At 45.4% G+C, this 15,342-nt stretch overlaps 1 protein-coding gene across 1 annotated transcript in view; it reads left to right on the top strand.

Annotated features, from left to right (window-relative positions):
* COL9A1 (collagen type IX alpha 1 chain) overlaps window positions 1-15,342 on the top strand; it is a 116,733-nt gene that overhangs the window by 87,316 nt on the left and 14,075 nt on the right. Inside the window, exons 31-34 of the mRNA XM_084813598.1 lie at window positions 4,718-4,753; window positions 4,855-4,899; window positions 6,109-6,141; window positions 14,032-14,178. Coding sequence (XP_084669724.1) covers window positions 4,718-4,753; window positions 4,855-4,899; window positions 6,109-6,141; window positions 14,032-14,178 — 261 coding nt within the window. The remainder of the gene's footprint in view (window positions 1-4,717; window positions 4,754-4,854; window positions 4,900-6,108; window positions 6,142-14,031; window positions 14,179-15,342) is intronic.

Genomic DNA, 15,342 nt, shown 5'->3' with positions numbered 1-15,342 from the left:
AGGTACTTAAGGTGGGGCTGCCAGAGGCTGCTCAGGAAGGAGCCTGGGGAAGGAGGACCAGCCAGCAGCTGCACCGGGTGATCCTGAGCCTGAGCCTGCTTCTGCCCCCGCCCACAGGTACTTAAGGCGGGGCTGCCAGAGGCTGCTCAGGAAGGAGCCTGGGGAAGGAGGACCAGCCAGCAGCTGCACCGGGTGGATCCTGAGCCTGAGCCTGCTTCTGCCCCCGCCCACAGGTACTTAAGGCGGGGCTGCCAGAGGCAGCGCCTTGGCGTGTGCCTTGGCGTCGTGCCAAGTGCGACGCTAAGTGCGCACTTAGCGTTGCACTTGGAGTCGTGTAGGACCTGAAGATCTACCCACCTGCCTCTCCAGAGACATCAGCAGCCACAATACCAGCAGCAAATAGCAGCAGCAGCAGAGGGCAGCAGCTTTAAAGACAAGGGGAAGGGGCAAACGTGGACTATCTGCTCCTTCTTAGCTGCTGTTCTCTTTTATCTCTTTTATATTCTTTTAAACTGTTGTGTATTTTATATCTTAATATTTTAATATGTGCCTGGGAGGACTATTGGGCAACTCAGGGGGTGGGGGAGGTGCCACCATAACTGTGGTCACAGGCAGGGGGAGGTATGGCGTTGGGGGATTAACAGGCCAGCTGAGGAGAAGAGGGGCTAGACACCTTACAGCTGTCCCCTCTTCTGGTTCTTCCCCCAACCTGATGGTTCCTGGCAGCCTTACCAGTCTGCCCTCGGGTCTGGTGGTGCTGCTGCTGAATGCCAGGTCAGCCCAAAATAAGACCTCCCTCATCCATGATTTGATTGTGGATGAGGGGGCTGACCTGGCATGTATTACTGAGACCTGGGTGGGGGAACTGGGAGGGGTCACTCTCTCCCAGCTGTGCCCTCCTGGGTACTCGGTGCAGCACCAACACCGACTTGAGGGTCGGGGAGGGGGGGTTGCCGTGGTCTATAGGAATTCAGTCTCCCTCTCCAGGCTTCCTGCTCATTCGAGTGCAGATCTTGAGTGCTTGTACCTTGTGTTGGGTACCCGGGACAGATTAGGGATTCTGTTGGTGTACCGCCCACCCCGCTGCCCATCAGACTCCCTGCCTGAGCTGACGGAGGTGGTCTCGGACTTGGTGTTGAGGACCCCCAGGATGATGATCCTGGGGGATCTCAACTTCCATGCCGAGGCCGCTGTATCCGGGGCGGCTCAGGACTTCATGGCCGCCATGACAACCATGGGGCTGTCCCAACATGTCATCGGCCCAACGCATATAAAAGGACACACGCTTGATCTGGTTTTCTCGACTGGGCAGGTGGATGGTGATCTGAAAGTGGAGGAATTAACATCTGTCCCTTTGTCATGGTCAGATCACTTCCTGCTGAGGTTTAGACTTCTGGCGGCCTTTCCCCTCTGCAAGGGTGGGGGACCTATTAAAATGGTCCGCCCCCGGAGATTAATGGATTCCGATGGATTCCAGAGGGCTCTGGGGGATTTTCCTGCTGGTATGGCTGGTGCTCCTGTCGAAGCCCAGGTCGCTCTGTGGAATGCAGAGATGACTCGGGCGGTTGACACGATCGCGCCCAAGCGCCCTCTCCCTCTGAGCAGAGCCCGGCCAGCTCCTTGGTATACACCTGAGCTGAGGGCAATGAAGCAAGAGGGGAGACGGCTAGAACGCAGGTGGAGGAAAACCCGTGCTGAGTCTGACTGAACACAGGTAAGAGCCCACTATCGAGCCTACTCTGTGGCGGTGAGGGTGGCAAAGAGACAGTTCTTTTCCACCAGCATTGCATCTTCTCAGTGTCGTCCAGTGGAGCTTTTCCGAGTGGTTCGCGGCCTGTTACATTCTGGGCCAGGGAGAGAGACGGTGGAACCCTCGGTAGCACGCTGTGACAAGTTTGCGTGGCACTTTGAGGATAAAGTCGCTCAGATTCGTCATGAATTGGACACCACCATTAATGCAGTTCCATTGGTAGAGGTGTTCAGAGCACCGTCTGGTCCAGTTTTATTGGATGAGTTTCAGTTACTGAGGCCTGAGGATGCGGACAAGGTGCTTGGCCAAGTCCGATCGACCACTTGTGTGCTTGACCCTTGCCTTTCATGGCTTATTAAATCAAACAAGGAGGGGTTGTCCGGCTGGGTCCAGGAGGTTGTAAATTCCTCCTTGAGAGAGGGAGTGGTGCCTGCTGCTTTAAAAGAGGCAGTAATTAGACCACTCCTGAAAAAGCCTAACCTGGACCCAGAGGATGTTAACAATTATAGGCCAGTGGCCAACATCCCCTTCCTGGGCAAGGTGCTTGAGCGGGTGATTGTAGGACAGCTCCAGGCACTCTTGAATGAAACGGATTGTCTAGATCCATTTCAGTCGGGCTTCAGGCCTGGTTTTGGAACGGAAACTGCCTTGGTCGCCCTGTGGGATGACCTCTGGCGGGAGAGGGACAGGGGGAGTGCGACCCTGTTGATTCTCCTGGACCTCTCAGCGGCTTTCGATACCATCGACCATGGTATCCTTCTGGATAGGTTGTCTGGGTTGGGAGTTGGAGGCACTGTACTACAGTGGTTCCGCTCCTACTTGGATGGCCGATTCCAGAAGGTGGTGCTGGGAGATTATTGCTCTGTGCCATGGCAATTGTGCCATGGGGTTCCACAGGGCTCTATTTTATCCCCCATGCTGTTTAACATCTACATGAAACCGCTGGGGGAGGTTATCCGGAGGTGTGGGCTGAGGTGCCATCAATATGCGGATGACACCCAGCTCTACCTCTCTTTCTCATCAAACCCAGGTGAGGCAGTGGCTGTTCTGAACCAGTGCCTGGGCACGGTAATGGACTGGATGAGGGCCAATAAACTGAAACTCAATCCAGACAAGACGGAGCTACTGTTAGTGGGTGGTTCGTCTGCCCGGCTAGGTGATATTCAACCTGTTCTGGAGGGGGTTGCACTCCCCCTAAAGGATCAGGTTCGTAGTTTGGGGGTGCTCTTGGATCCAGAACTGTCACTTGAGGCACAGGTGAACTCAGTGGCACGGAGCACTTTTTATCAGCTTAGGCTGGTATACCAACTACGCCCTTATCTGGACAGAGATAGCCTAGCTACAGTTATCCATGCTCTGATAACTTCTCGTCTGGATTACTGCAATGCGTTATACGTGGGGCTGCCTTTGAAAACAGTCCGGAAACTTCAGCTGGTCCAAAATAGGGCAGCAAGATTGTTAACAGGGACTGGCCTGTGAGCTCATATTACGCCAGTACTTTTCCAGCTGCACTGGCTGCCAGTCCATTTCCGGGCCCGATTCAAAGTGCTGGTGTTAACATTCAAAGCCCTTAACGGCTTGGGGCCAGGTTACCTGAAGGATCGCCTCCTCCCATATGTGCCTGCCCGGACCTTAAGATCATCAGCAGCAGCCCTTCTCCGTGAGCCCCTGCCAAAGGAAGTGAAGCGGGTGGCTACTAGGAGGAGGGCTTTTTCTGTTGTGGCACCCCGGCGCTGGAATGAGCTCCCTAGTGAGGTTCACCTGGCGCCTACATTGTACTCCTTTCGGTGCCAGGTGAAGACCTTTTTATTTTCCCAGGCATTTTAGCTTTCTAAATTTTTATCTTTGCTGTTTTAAATCTGTATTTTAAACTCCTGTACTGCTGCTAGGTTTTATTGTGGTTGTATTGTTATATTGTGGTTTTAATGTTCTATATATTTTAAATTGTTTTATTGTGTGTTGTTTGGTTTTAATTTTTGTGAACCGCCCAGAGAGCTTCGGCTATTGGGCGGTATAGAAATGAAATAAATAAATAATAAATAAAATAAATAATAGTGCTTGCTTGGCGCGCAAACAACGGTCACGTCCTGAGGACCCAAGGGAAAGAGGGAGGATCTCTCCCTAGCCCATAAGTTCAGGGTCTTCCCGTGGTTCTCCTTCAAATGGGGACCAACTGCCTTACCTGGAGCTTAGGCTACTCTGCTATCTTTCCCCAGTGCTGTTCCTTGCTTTGTCGCTAGTGATTAGTATCTGTAAGAGTCATGAAGTAATAAAGGAATAAAGCCTTGGAAGGAATCCTTGTCATCTGTGTCCTTAGTTGGCTATTGAAGGGGACTGCAAGAGGCAGCTAGGGCGCTCCTGACACTTATAGTAGAATGGGTTAACCATGTTATAAGTAAATACTAGAAACCGATTGCAATGCAGCCATATCACAGCTAGCCAAAAGAATGAGAAATCAAGTAGTCCTGGATTAAGATGTTGACATGATGATATTAGCTCAAACTCTTTGGAGATGCAGGAATTCCAAATTGCACAGAGTTCTCATCCCACCACCCCTGGAAGGGTTTCCCATGTCACTGTAGTAAAGGGGACAACTCCAGGTGCACAAAGCACACCTCTTTGAAACTGCTTCTGCCCTTGAATTGAATGTGGATGTTGCTTTCAGAGGAGCTCCTAATGTGCATCAGAACATACACATATGATGAAAATGTGATGGAAATGTATTAATCACATGGATACATTTTTTATTTTTTATTTAATTTTTCCTTAATTTTAATTTAATTCATTGTTTTACGATATAGAAGGACAGCATCCTTCATTTTCAAGTCATGTATAGCTTGCTTTCTAAAGTCAAATTTATGGCTCACTGTTTAATTGTTTAGGCCATGTTTAACTGTCTCTATGCTCACCAATTTGTAAGGTAGTGGTGGCTGTTGTTTTTAATCGTTATTTCTAATTTGCACCTAGGGTTCAGTTGGAGAACCAGGCCCTAAAGGAGAACAAGTGAGTTTACATATTCACGTTGCCTCTTAAGTTGCCAACATTGTCAGAACTCTGGAACATGTATGATGCCTATTTATAATACATGTCTTGTTATAATACAGGGAGGTGCTGGTGGAGAAGGAGAGCCTGGACAAAGAGGCGACCTTGTAAGATCTGTTTTTCAATTCACCCAATTTCACACACTCAGATCTAAAACTGACAAAAATACATTTTGTTTCCTATAACATGGACACATACATCGAGAACATGGAACCTGCTAGTGCAAGAGATGCACATGTAACATGACCGAAAAGGAGGCATTTGAGTAATACTACTAAAGTTAGGAAGGATTCTAAAATTCAAGTCTTTTGTCAACCTCTAGATATTGGACATTCACAAAGCACATGTCCCCACATTTGACTTATTGCACCAGTCTTCCCAGAATTAGTGGGACTGATAAATCTCTGAGAATAGTACTTAGTTGTGTTCTCAACTCTTCCTGACACTAGCACCACCATTGCTGTACCATATCACAGGCTGGGAATAACCACCGACAGTGTAGCGATTCTGTACATTGCAGCAAATTGCTGATTAGGGATGAATGGCTCCAAAAGCTGCAATCCACAAATGGGTAGCTCACTTGCTTACTTCACTTGTCAGTTGGACTGAAACTGTTATTTCTAGCAGTGCACAAAAGTGGATGCTCCAAAGAAAACTCTTCCTCACTTGCAAAGCAATGCATTAACCAGCTTCGCAATGGAGGAGATCAAGGACAACTCCTGCTGCATTCACAGTTTTTCCGTTGTGTGCTGGTTTACAAGATATGTTTCAGGAAAGTTTGTGAGCCAGTTCCATTATCAACAGTTGTAGTCTGAATTCTGTGTTGACAGGCATAAATGTGGTGATTGGGATGTCACTCTGCTTGTAAGGTTTGGTTCCAGTATACATGATTACTGACCTACAATATTCAATTTGGTTTTAACCATTGAAAATTGTTCCCAGGTCTATCATAGCTATTTCAGTGCAAAAACTTTACACTAGATTTTTATAACCATATTTATTGTAGAAGACAATATGAATGCAAGAATGCTACAGAGGTGAATCTTGAATATAGCATATAAATGCTTTTCTGTGGGAAGCACCACTTTCAGGAGATAGTCATCACAAACAAAAACCCTTTATTCCAGTCTCTTCAAGCTTGTAACTTTTCATTCTGTTATATTGGTTTTTTAAGCCTACCTCTAAGTATACCAAGAAGTCCCATTTTCCCTAATAGTGGTATAATTTGTAAACATTGAGAGAATAATATGAAATCCACTATATTTTAAAATGCACAGGCATATACCACACTGACATAATTCATCTTGTTTTGTTAGGGTGACATGGGTTTGCTGGGCCCTAAAGGATCCGTAAGTATGATGAACTACATTGTTACAGAAAATCAAAAGCATAATAAATCAACAGAATATTTCAAACAAGAGAGGGGTGGTTTGGTTTCACAAATGGAGTTTAAATATTTAGTTCCCTAAGCAAGAAAGTTAAGGAAGATGTAAGCCATCATTCATCATTTTCATTTTAAAGCTGTGGATTACTGGAGGGTTTATCAGAATGAGAAATGTGACCTCCTGGCATGTGGAGAATGGAGAGATTGTGTGTATGGGTGAAGAGGGAGGAAAATTAATGAGTCAGTGTGGGATGGGAATAGAGACTTCACAACAGAGTAGTAGAGAAGTCCCTGTGAACTGAATTTTTATACAGGTCACATGTAGGGCTGAACATCTTCTATGCATGTCACATAGCACAGACTCTGAAGCTGCAATCCTTTTCATACTTACCTGGGAGTAAGAACATTTCTACACCAGGCTTTTATTGCACACTTGTGATTGGTCACTCACAGAAGTTTGTGAGTCCTTTAAATGACGGCATCAACCTCCAGGGCGTATCCTGCCCTTTCTGACTTTTATCCCAGTTTTTAAAAGATCGGGGATAATGCAGTGATAAACGTCAATCTGCATTAATGGCCGTGTGAAATTGTGTAGTTCTGCTACATCGCTGCTATATCACAGTGCCATCTAGTGGCTGTATGAAACATGTAGAACTTGCAGAGAGAGGACGTCCTGGAAAAAATGTCAGCCCATGTCAGCCAGTGTAAGGAGATCATCTTAATCCTGCAAAGAATCCAGAAGGAGTAGCCCCAGTAACTAGCAGGATAAAAAGCCTGGCGTGGAGAAGCCCTAAGTCCCATTGAACTCAATAGAACTTCTGAATAGAACAGGTAAGATTACAGTGTAAATTGGGATGCAGAATTTGTTCTCATTTGAGTAAGGCAATAAAAAGACGTCACTGCTAGCTATGCTTTTAAAGTAACATGTAGTTTGATCCCTCAGTATCTCAAGTTCCTTTTCTTTCACACACACACGCACGCACATGCAGCTTCATAGCTTTCATACATGCAGAGATATGGATTGTCAGTGGCTGTGTTAAGCCAAGACAATCATATCTTGGCTTAATAGCATCTGGAGTGGGAAACCATGGTTATTGACTTCCAAAAACCCAGGTTAAAGTTGGCTTAATATCCTGGCTTGTTTGGAAGTCATTGATCATAGTTTCCTGGTTCAGACATAATGGGAAAGTATAGTTAACAGAAGATTTCCTGGCTTGTTCTCTCACACAAAGGGAGGAGCAAAGTAACTGCGTGTGTGTGTGTGTGGGGGGGGAATGAGGCTTGTCCATGTTTTGGCTTATGATTGTTTAAACATGGCTGGTGTGTGTTTGACAGCTTAGAAAGGAAAAAGGGGCTTAGCTAAGGGTTGCTGTGGACCACAAAGATTAGAAGGGCTACACTGGCACAGAAAACTAAAAACAGGTATCCCTGCATGGTATAGTAGTTATTTTAAGAAAGAACAAAGAATCAGTGGGCCCAATTCAGCTTGGCCTCCTATTGAACATGGCCTCCTTATTGAACATCTGAGGTTACATACAATGTGTTTTTAGTTATTTCTTGAATTTGACTTCATCATATACTTCCTCACTACTGAGTTTGTTGCATCCTCCAGTCACTACCTCTATATTTATTTCACGCACCTCACTGTGCATCAATTTATTTATATGTATAACTGTTTCTAAGGTGCTTTCTTTTGTTCTGTGTACATAATTCAGTGCTCTAGTCATGCTTTGTTGCCCGCAACAATTCACCCCACCTCTTGATAGGAACACACATCCCAATCTGCATCACACACATCCATCAAGTTCAGCAGAGCTCTAGAGTATGGAGTAGAATCCATATCATGTTGCCATATTAATGAAATACCAAGGGTGGCATAATTGAAAAAGTTTGACAACTGAAGGCTACATCAGCAAAATGGGCCCCAGTAATTCAGCAAAATTGGCTGTTTGAGGAAGACTTCTCTGACCATTTTTCAGAGATGGAACTTTTCTGTTAACTCAATGTTGCAATGAACAACAAAAAATTGTTACTTTGTGTTGACACAGGCAACACAGAGCAAAGTTGTACCACCAGTCGGGTGATGGCTCTCTATTAGGATATAAATATGGCCAGTTTGGAACTGGTCTTATATTCCTCCATGATAATGTCACTTAATAAGCCCATATGAACAATACATCTAAGCTTGCAGGCACCTTGCCTAGAATCTCTGCTTATCTGTGACCTGGTTCGTATGTCACAATAGCAATTCTTGAGTTGTTTAACCCAGGAATTTTGGGGGCGAGCAGACTGCATGAGTTGTTCATGAGCCATTTCCATTTTTAAATAACCTGGGAACACTTCCATTCCAGGGTTGTTTTGTGACGTGCGAACTCGGAAATTCTGGGTTGTTTATGGGTTAAACAGCCCAGATCAACCAAATAACAAACCATGGGCAATTGTTGAGTTAATTCTGAGTTGTTTAACCCATAGACAAACTAGTGTTCAGGGTTCACACATCACAAAACAACCCAGAAATGCGGTATTCCTGGGTTGTTACATGAAAGCAGAAATGATGAGCACATGGGAGACAGCACACTTGTTGCTTCACTCGTCCCTGGAAATTCCTGGGTTCAGTCCAGGAATTGCTGCCATGATGTGTAAACCAGGTTTATGTCTCTCTTTCTTTGAGAAAACCCCTAAGAGGCTTGAAGTCTGGAGCCTCTACCAATACACCTATACAGGCCAATAGGGACCAGATGAGTGTTGCAACATGCATGGGTATCTGGGGTGTATGTGGGAGTATACTTTGTGCTTTCTCTCATTCTTCAGTTTCTACCACCCTACTCCTTGTTGAATGCGTTCTATATTCTGCTTAGAACTGAATCTTATAATCACAGCAAATTATCAAAAATTACCCTGATGAAAATAAGTTGCATAAGTGAGCACTGAATTAAAATTTCATATGTGCAGAAATTTTGAATTATGCCTCGTAAGCTTTTCATTTTATACACAATGCCAGATGTCCTGGTAAATAAAGCTATTGATAAATTGTGGATTATTCTGAAATTGTGGATCACCTTTACATAATGATGGGCTACGTAGACATTGAACATAAATGCATCTAGTTTTAACAGTTGCATTTCAAAATAATTGTGTAAATAGCACAGAACAGCCTCCAGAAAAGAAATCTGACAGCCCATAATATGCTGGCGGGGTCCCATATAATGCAGGAAATACAGTTTCAGAAGAAAGATGTAGGATACTAGGGAGCCTTGCAAATGAAAGTTCATTGTCAACTTCTTCGATTTCAAACCCTTAATATTTCCAAAAAATAAATATAAAAGATCCGGGGATGAAATGAACTAGTAACATTGGCATCATAGTTTCCTGTTTCTTTGAGAAAAGGAATAGTTGAGGTTAGGTTTTTCCCCTCAGTGGTTTCAAAGCAGCAGTTGGCAAATGCTTGTATTACCAATTTCTAGCTTATCTAATATTTATTTCCTCTGCGGTTATATTTATAGAATACAAAAATGGGGAGCTTAAAAGCTCTCATGGTGTGTGGCCTTCGTGGTAGCTAAGCTGTTTTTAAATATTTAATATATTCATAGGATTTGTGCAAAGGCAAAAGTTTAGAATTGCTTCAGGGATTCATATTGCTTAAGTAATGTATCAGTGTGGAAGTGCCTGTGGGAACAAGGGAAACAAATGGCTCTTGCTATGCAGCAACCTCTTCCCTATCTGTTTACTTACTGTGATGCATAAACGTGGTCCCCCTAGAATAAAAAGCCAAAATAAAGGGAACCCCAAATCTACAGCCTTACATGAGGCTTTGGAAGTGCTATTAATGTGCCCTCCTCTCCTCTCCAGTAGAAGTTCTAGCCAGGCCCTGAGATCAGAACCCATTTGGAATGCTGTGGTGTCATAGCAGCCATATTGGAACGAGGCATATCACCACCTTCTGCCTCCAATCCTATACCTATTGACCTGGGAGCCAGGGCCGGTGTCAAGGGTAGGCATGGCCGGGCATCTGCCAAGGACTCAGACCCCAGCAAGGCCCACTGCCGAGAGCCTCCTAGACTTACTCATCCATTGCAGCCTGCTTGTTCCCCTGCCTCTCGCTCTGGCCCAGACAATGGTGGTGGTGGTAAGGAGGAGCAGGAGATGCCCCTGCCTGCTTGCTTCTGGGCTGTCTGCCTGTCAAGCAAGCAAGGGGTAGCAACGATGAGAAAGCGGAGGAGGCACAATAATAGCTGGTGACAATGGCAGTGAGCAGGTAGAGTCACTGAGGGAGGGAGTGCTTTGAGTGTGCCTTGCCCAAGAGCCCTCAAAAGCCTGGAGCTGCCACTGCTGGGAGCTTATGTCTGAGAACTTCTCAGAACTGAGTAGATATGTATAGGATTGCACTGTCACTTACTGAACACCCTTTCCATTTTCCAAGTAGCATGTTATTACTCAGTAAGGTTGTTGTTGTTGTTCAGTCGTTCAGTCGTGTCCGACTCTTCGTGACCCCATGGACCATAGCACGCCAGGCCTTCCTGTCCTGTGCTCTCTCCCGGAGCGTGCTCAAGTTCATATTCATTGCATCCGTGATGCTATCTAGCCATCTCATCCTCTGCCGTCCCCTTCTCCTTTTGCCTTCAATCTTTCCCAGTATCAGGGTCTTTTCCAGGGAGTTTTCTCTTCACATTAGGTGGCCAAAATACTGGAGCTTCAGCTTCATTATCTGTCCTTCCAATGAGCACTCAGGGTTGATTTCCTTTAGGATGGACTGATTTGACCTCCTTGCAGTCCAGGGGACTCGTAAGAGTCTTCTCCAGCACCACAGTTCGAAAGCATCAATTCTTCGGTGCTCAGCCTTCCTTATAGTCCAGCTCTCACAGCCATACATTACTACTGGGAAAACCATAGCTTTGATTAGATGGACCTTTGTCGGCAAGGTGATGTCTCTGCTTCTTACTATGCTGTCTAGGTTGGCCATAGCTTTCCTCCCAAGGAGCAAGCGTCTTTTAATTTCATGGCTACAGTCACCGTCTGCAGTCATCTTGGAGCCCAAGAAAGTAAAATCTGTCACTGCTTCCATTTCTTCCCCTTCTATATGCCAGGAAGTGATGGGGCCAGATGCCATGATCTTCGTTTTTTTAATGTTGAGTTTCAAACCAGCTTTTGCACTCTCCTCTTTTACCCTCAACAAGAGGCTCTTTAGATCCTCTTCGCTTTCTGCCATTAGGGTGGTATCGTCTGCATATCGGAGGTTGTTGATAATTCTCCCGGCAATCTTAATTCCGACCTCTGATTCATCCAACCCGGCATTTCTCATGATGTACTCTGCATATAAGTTAAATAAGCAGGGTGACAATATGCAGCCTTGTCGTACTCCTTTCCCAATTTGGAACCAATCGGTTGTTCCATGTCTGGTTCTTACTGTTGCTTCTTGACCCTCATACAGGTTTCTCAGGAGACAGGTAAGGTGGTCTGGTACTCCCATCACTTTAAGAATTTGCCACAGTTTGTTGTGATCCACACAATCAAAGGCTTTAGCGTAGTCAATGAAGCAGAAATAGACGTTTTTCTGGAATTCTCTTGCTTTCTCCATGATGCAGCGAATGTTGGCAATTTGATCTCTAGTTCCTCTGCCTCTTCGAAACCCAGCTTGTACTTCCGGCAGTTCTCGGTTCGCATACTGCTGAAGCCTAGCTTGTAGGATTTTGAGCATCACCTTGCTGGCATGTGAAATGAGCGCAATTGTGCGGTAGTTTGAACACTCTTTGGCGTTGCCCTTCTTTGGAATTGGAATGTAAACTGACCTTTTCCAGTCTTGTGGCCACTGTTGAGTGTTCCAGATTTGTTGGCATATTGAATGCAGCACTTTAACAGCATCATCTTTTAGGATTTTAAATAGCTCGGCTGGAATACTGTCATCTCCGCTAGCTTTGTTGTTACTAATGCTTCCTAAGGCCCACTTGACTTCACTCTCGAGGATGTCCGGCTCAAGTTCAGTGACCGCACTATCATGGCTATCAGGGACATTCAGATCTTTCCTGTATAGTTCTTCTGTGTATTCTTGCCACCTCTTCTTAATCTCATCTGCTTCTGTTAGGTCCCTGCCTTTTTTGTCCTTTATCATGCCCGTCTTTGCACAAAACGTTCCCTTGAGATCTCCAATTTTCTTGAAGAGATCTCTAGTCTTTCCCATTCTGTTGTTTTCCTCGATTTCTTTGCATTGTTCATTTAAGAAGGTCTTCTTGTCTCTCCTTGCTATTCTCTGGAACTCTGCATTCAGTTGGCTATATCTTCCCCTTTCTCCCTTGCTTTTCGCTTCCCTTCTTTCCTCAGCTACTTGTAAAGCCTCATCAGACAGCCACTTGGCTTTCTTGCATTTCTTTTTCTTTGGGACGGATTTCGTTGCTGCCTCCTGAACAATGTTACGGACCTCCGTCCATAGTTCCTTAGGCACTCTGTCTATCAGGTCTAATCCCTGAAATCTATTCCTCACCTCCACTGTATATTCATCAGGGATATGATTTAGGTCATACATGAATGGTTTAGTGGTTTTCCCGACGTTCTTCAATTTAAGCCGAAATTTTGCAAGAAGCAGCTCATGATCTGAGCCACAGTCAGCTCCAGGTCTTGTTTTTACTGACTGTATGGAGCTTCTCCATCTTTGGCTGCAAAGGACATAATCAATCTGATTTCGATATTGACCATCTGGTGACGTCCATGTGTAGAGTCGCCTCTTGTGCTGTTGGAAAAGAGTGTTTGCTATGATCAGCATGTTCTCTTGGCAAAACTCTATTAGCTTTTGTCCTGCTTCATTTTGTACACCAAGGCCATGCCTGCCTGTTATCCCGGTGATTTCTTGACTTCCTACTTTAGCATTCCAATCCCCTATGATGAAGAGGACATCTTTTTTTGGTGTTAGTTCTAGAAGGTGTTGTAGGTCTTCATAGAACCGATCAACCTCAGCTTCTTCGGCCTCAGTGGTTGGGGCATAGACTTGAATTACTGTGATGTTGAATGGTTTGCCTTGGATTCGTACTGAGATCATTCTATCGTTTTTAAGATTGTACCCCAGTACTGCTTTTCCCACCCTTTTGTTGACTATGAGTGCTACTCCATTTCTTCTAAGGGATTCTTGCCCACAATAGTAGATATGATAGTCACCTGAATTAAATTCGCCCATGCCTGTCCATTTTAGTTCGCTGATTCCCAAGATGTTGATGTTCAATCTTGCCATCTCATGTTTGACCACCTCCAGCTTACCTTGATTCATTGATCTGACATTCCAGGTTCCTAAACAATATTGTTCTTTACAGCATCGGATTTTCTTTTCACCACCAGACACATCCACAGCTGAGTGTCCTTTCGGGTTTGGCCCAGCCGCTTCACTCTTTCTGGTGCTACTTGGAAATACCCTCTGCTCTTCCCCAGTAGCATATTGGACACCTTCCGACCTGAGGGGCTCATCTTCTGGCGTCATATCTTTTAGCCTTGTGATACGTTCCATGGGGTTTTCTTGGCAAGAATACTGGAGTGGGTTGCCATTTCCTTCTCCAGTGGACCACATTTTGTCAGAACTCTCTGCCATGACCTGTCCGTCTTGGGTGGCCCTGCACGGCATAGCTTATGGCTTCACTGAGTTACGCAAGCCCCTTCGCCACAACAAGGCAGTGATCCATGAAGGGGACTCAGTAAGGTGCAAGGCTGCAAATGTCGAATCATAGTTCTCCACGATGAATTGCATAGTAAATGAAGTGGAAACCCAAATATATTGTATGCAGAAGAGTGTTATTCTAGTTGGATACATGGGACAATGTGCAAAAGTAGCTTGTCCTGCAAAAAAGAGTAATGTGCTCACTTCTTGACATTTTTTTAGGTTGGGAATCCAGGTGAACCTGGGTCACGTGGGCCTGAAGGAAGCCGTGGTTTGCCTGGGATAGAAGGATTACGGGGGCCACCTGGGCCACGTGGTTTGCAAGGTGAACAAGGATCTCCAGGTCTGCCTGGCAGCCAGGGTCCAGCTGTAAGTAATAGTTCCTTTTTACACACGTTTTTTGTCATGGCAGGGTTTATGATCATATTAGAACTGAAACTACAGCTGGAAGGATACCTCTGATGCTTCCTGTGCTACCACTGTGCCCACCCAACAATAAAATCTGATATCTTTGCTGTGGGGTGTAATGTTCTTGACATTATCCTGTTTGCAGGATGCTTACAGCTTGATCCTACAGAGCTGCTTTAGCTGAATGTCTATGCTGTTGTAGCTAAAGCAGCACCTTATGAAAGGCAAGTGAGGCTGAGACATCCTGTTTTGCCCAAAGCCAACTTTCTGCTTCCTGTTCCCAATCCTTGATGTAGTACAGACCCCTCCTCCAGGAGCCTTCTGCATCCCATGCAAGAGACCGTGGACCAGCCCTCTCCCTGCCAAGCTTTGAAACTTTGACAGGGTTCAACTGGCTGTGTGTCATTACCAGACTTAAGTCAGGACCCAATGTTCATGAAATGCTTGTACTGGCCATGTGACCCTTCCATGTAACCCCGTGAGCTGCTATCTCAGTGGCTGCTGGAGTGTCTATGTTCTGCATGTCCACTTCCTTCTAAATGTGTCCTATAAACAACAAGCAAATCCAAAGAGGTAATTAAAGATTATTACAAAAGCCAAACTCATACATTACAGCCTGTATAATGATTTAAGTATGTATTGGGATTGCCAGTACAGGGTAGGGAATCCTTTCTCCCTGTCCAGATTCTATATAAATCTAGCAGGTTTTGGTTTTACCTGCAAAAGCTACTGGTAGCAACACTGAAGATCATGGTGCCAGCTTGGTTATTGTCATGGGGCAGTATCCTGCGCAGCCACTGTGCTTCCACCAGTTCTGTTGCACCAGTGGAACAGGAAGTAGCAGTTCCTGAAACAACCCCAGAAATTAGAGAAATCTCATTTCCAGACTGGGGCAGGTTAGTGGAGTTCCCTTCTGTGAAACTAGCATTTCTGCTCATTTCTGGTTGTTTCAGGGTCATTCCTAGCAGCTGGTCCCACTAAGCCTACTGCCCATTGCCACTTCGGAGTCTTTGGAGTATTTGTGTTAAACATACTTGAAAGAACCCAAGACGGCAGTGTCCGAAGTGGTGCTCACCCCGACATTCCACCCCTTGGCTGTTTTCTCGTGCTTCCTTTCACCCCCAC

This window comes from Heloderma suspectum, chromosome 1 (genome assembly GCF_057233095.1).
Source record: "Heloderma suspectum isolate Gila_16-S chromosome 1, 16-S_ref, whole genome shotgun sequence".
In the NCBI taxonomy this organism is placed as follows: Eukaryota; Metazoa; Chordata; class Lepidosauria; order Squamata; family Helodermatidae; genus Heloderma; species Heloderma suspectum.
The sequence above is the reverse complement of the archived record's forward strand: the minus strand, read 5'-3'. Positions and strand labels throughout refer to the sequence as shown.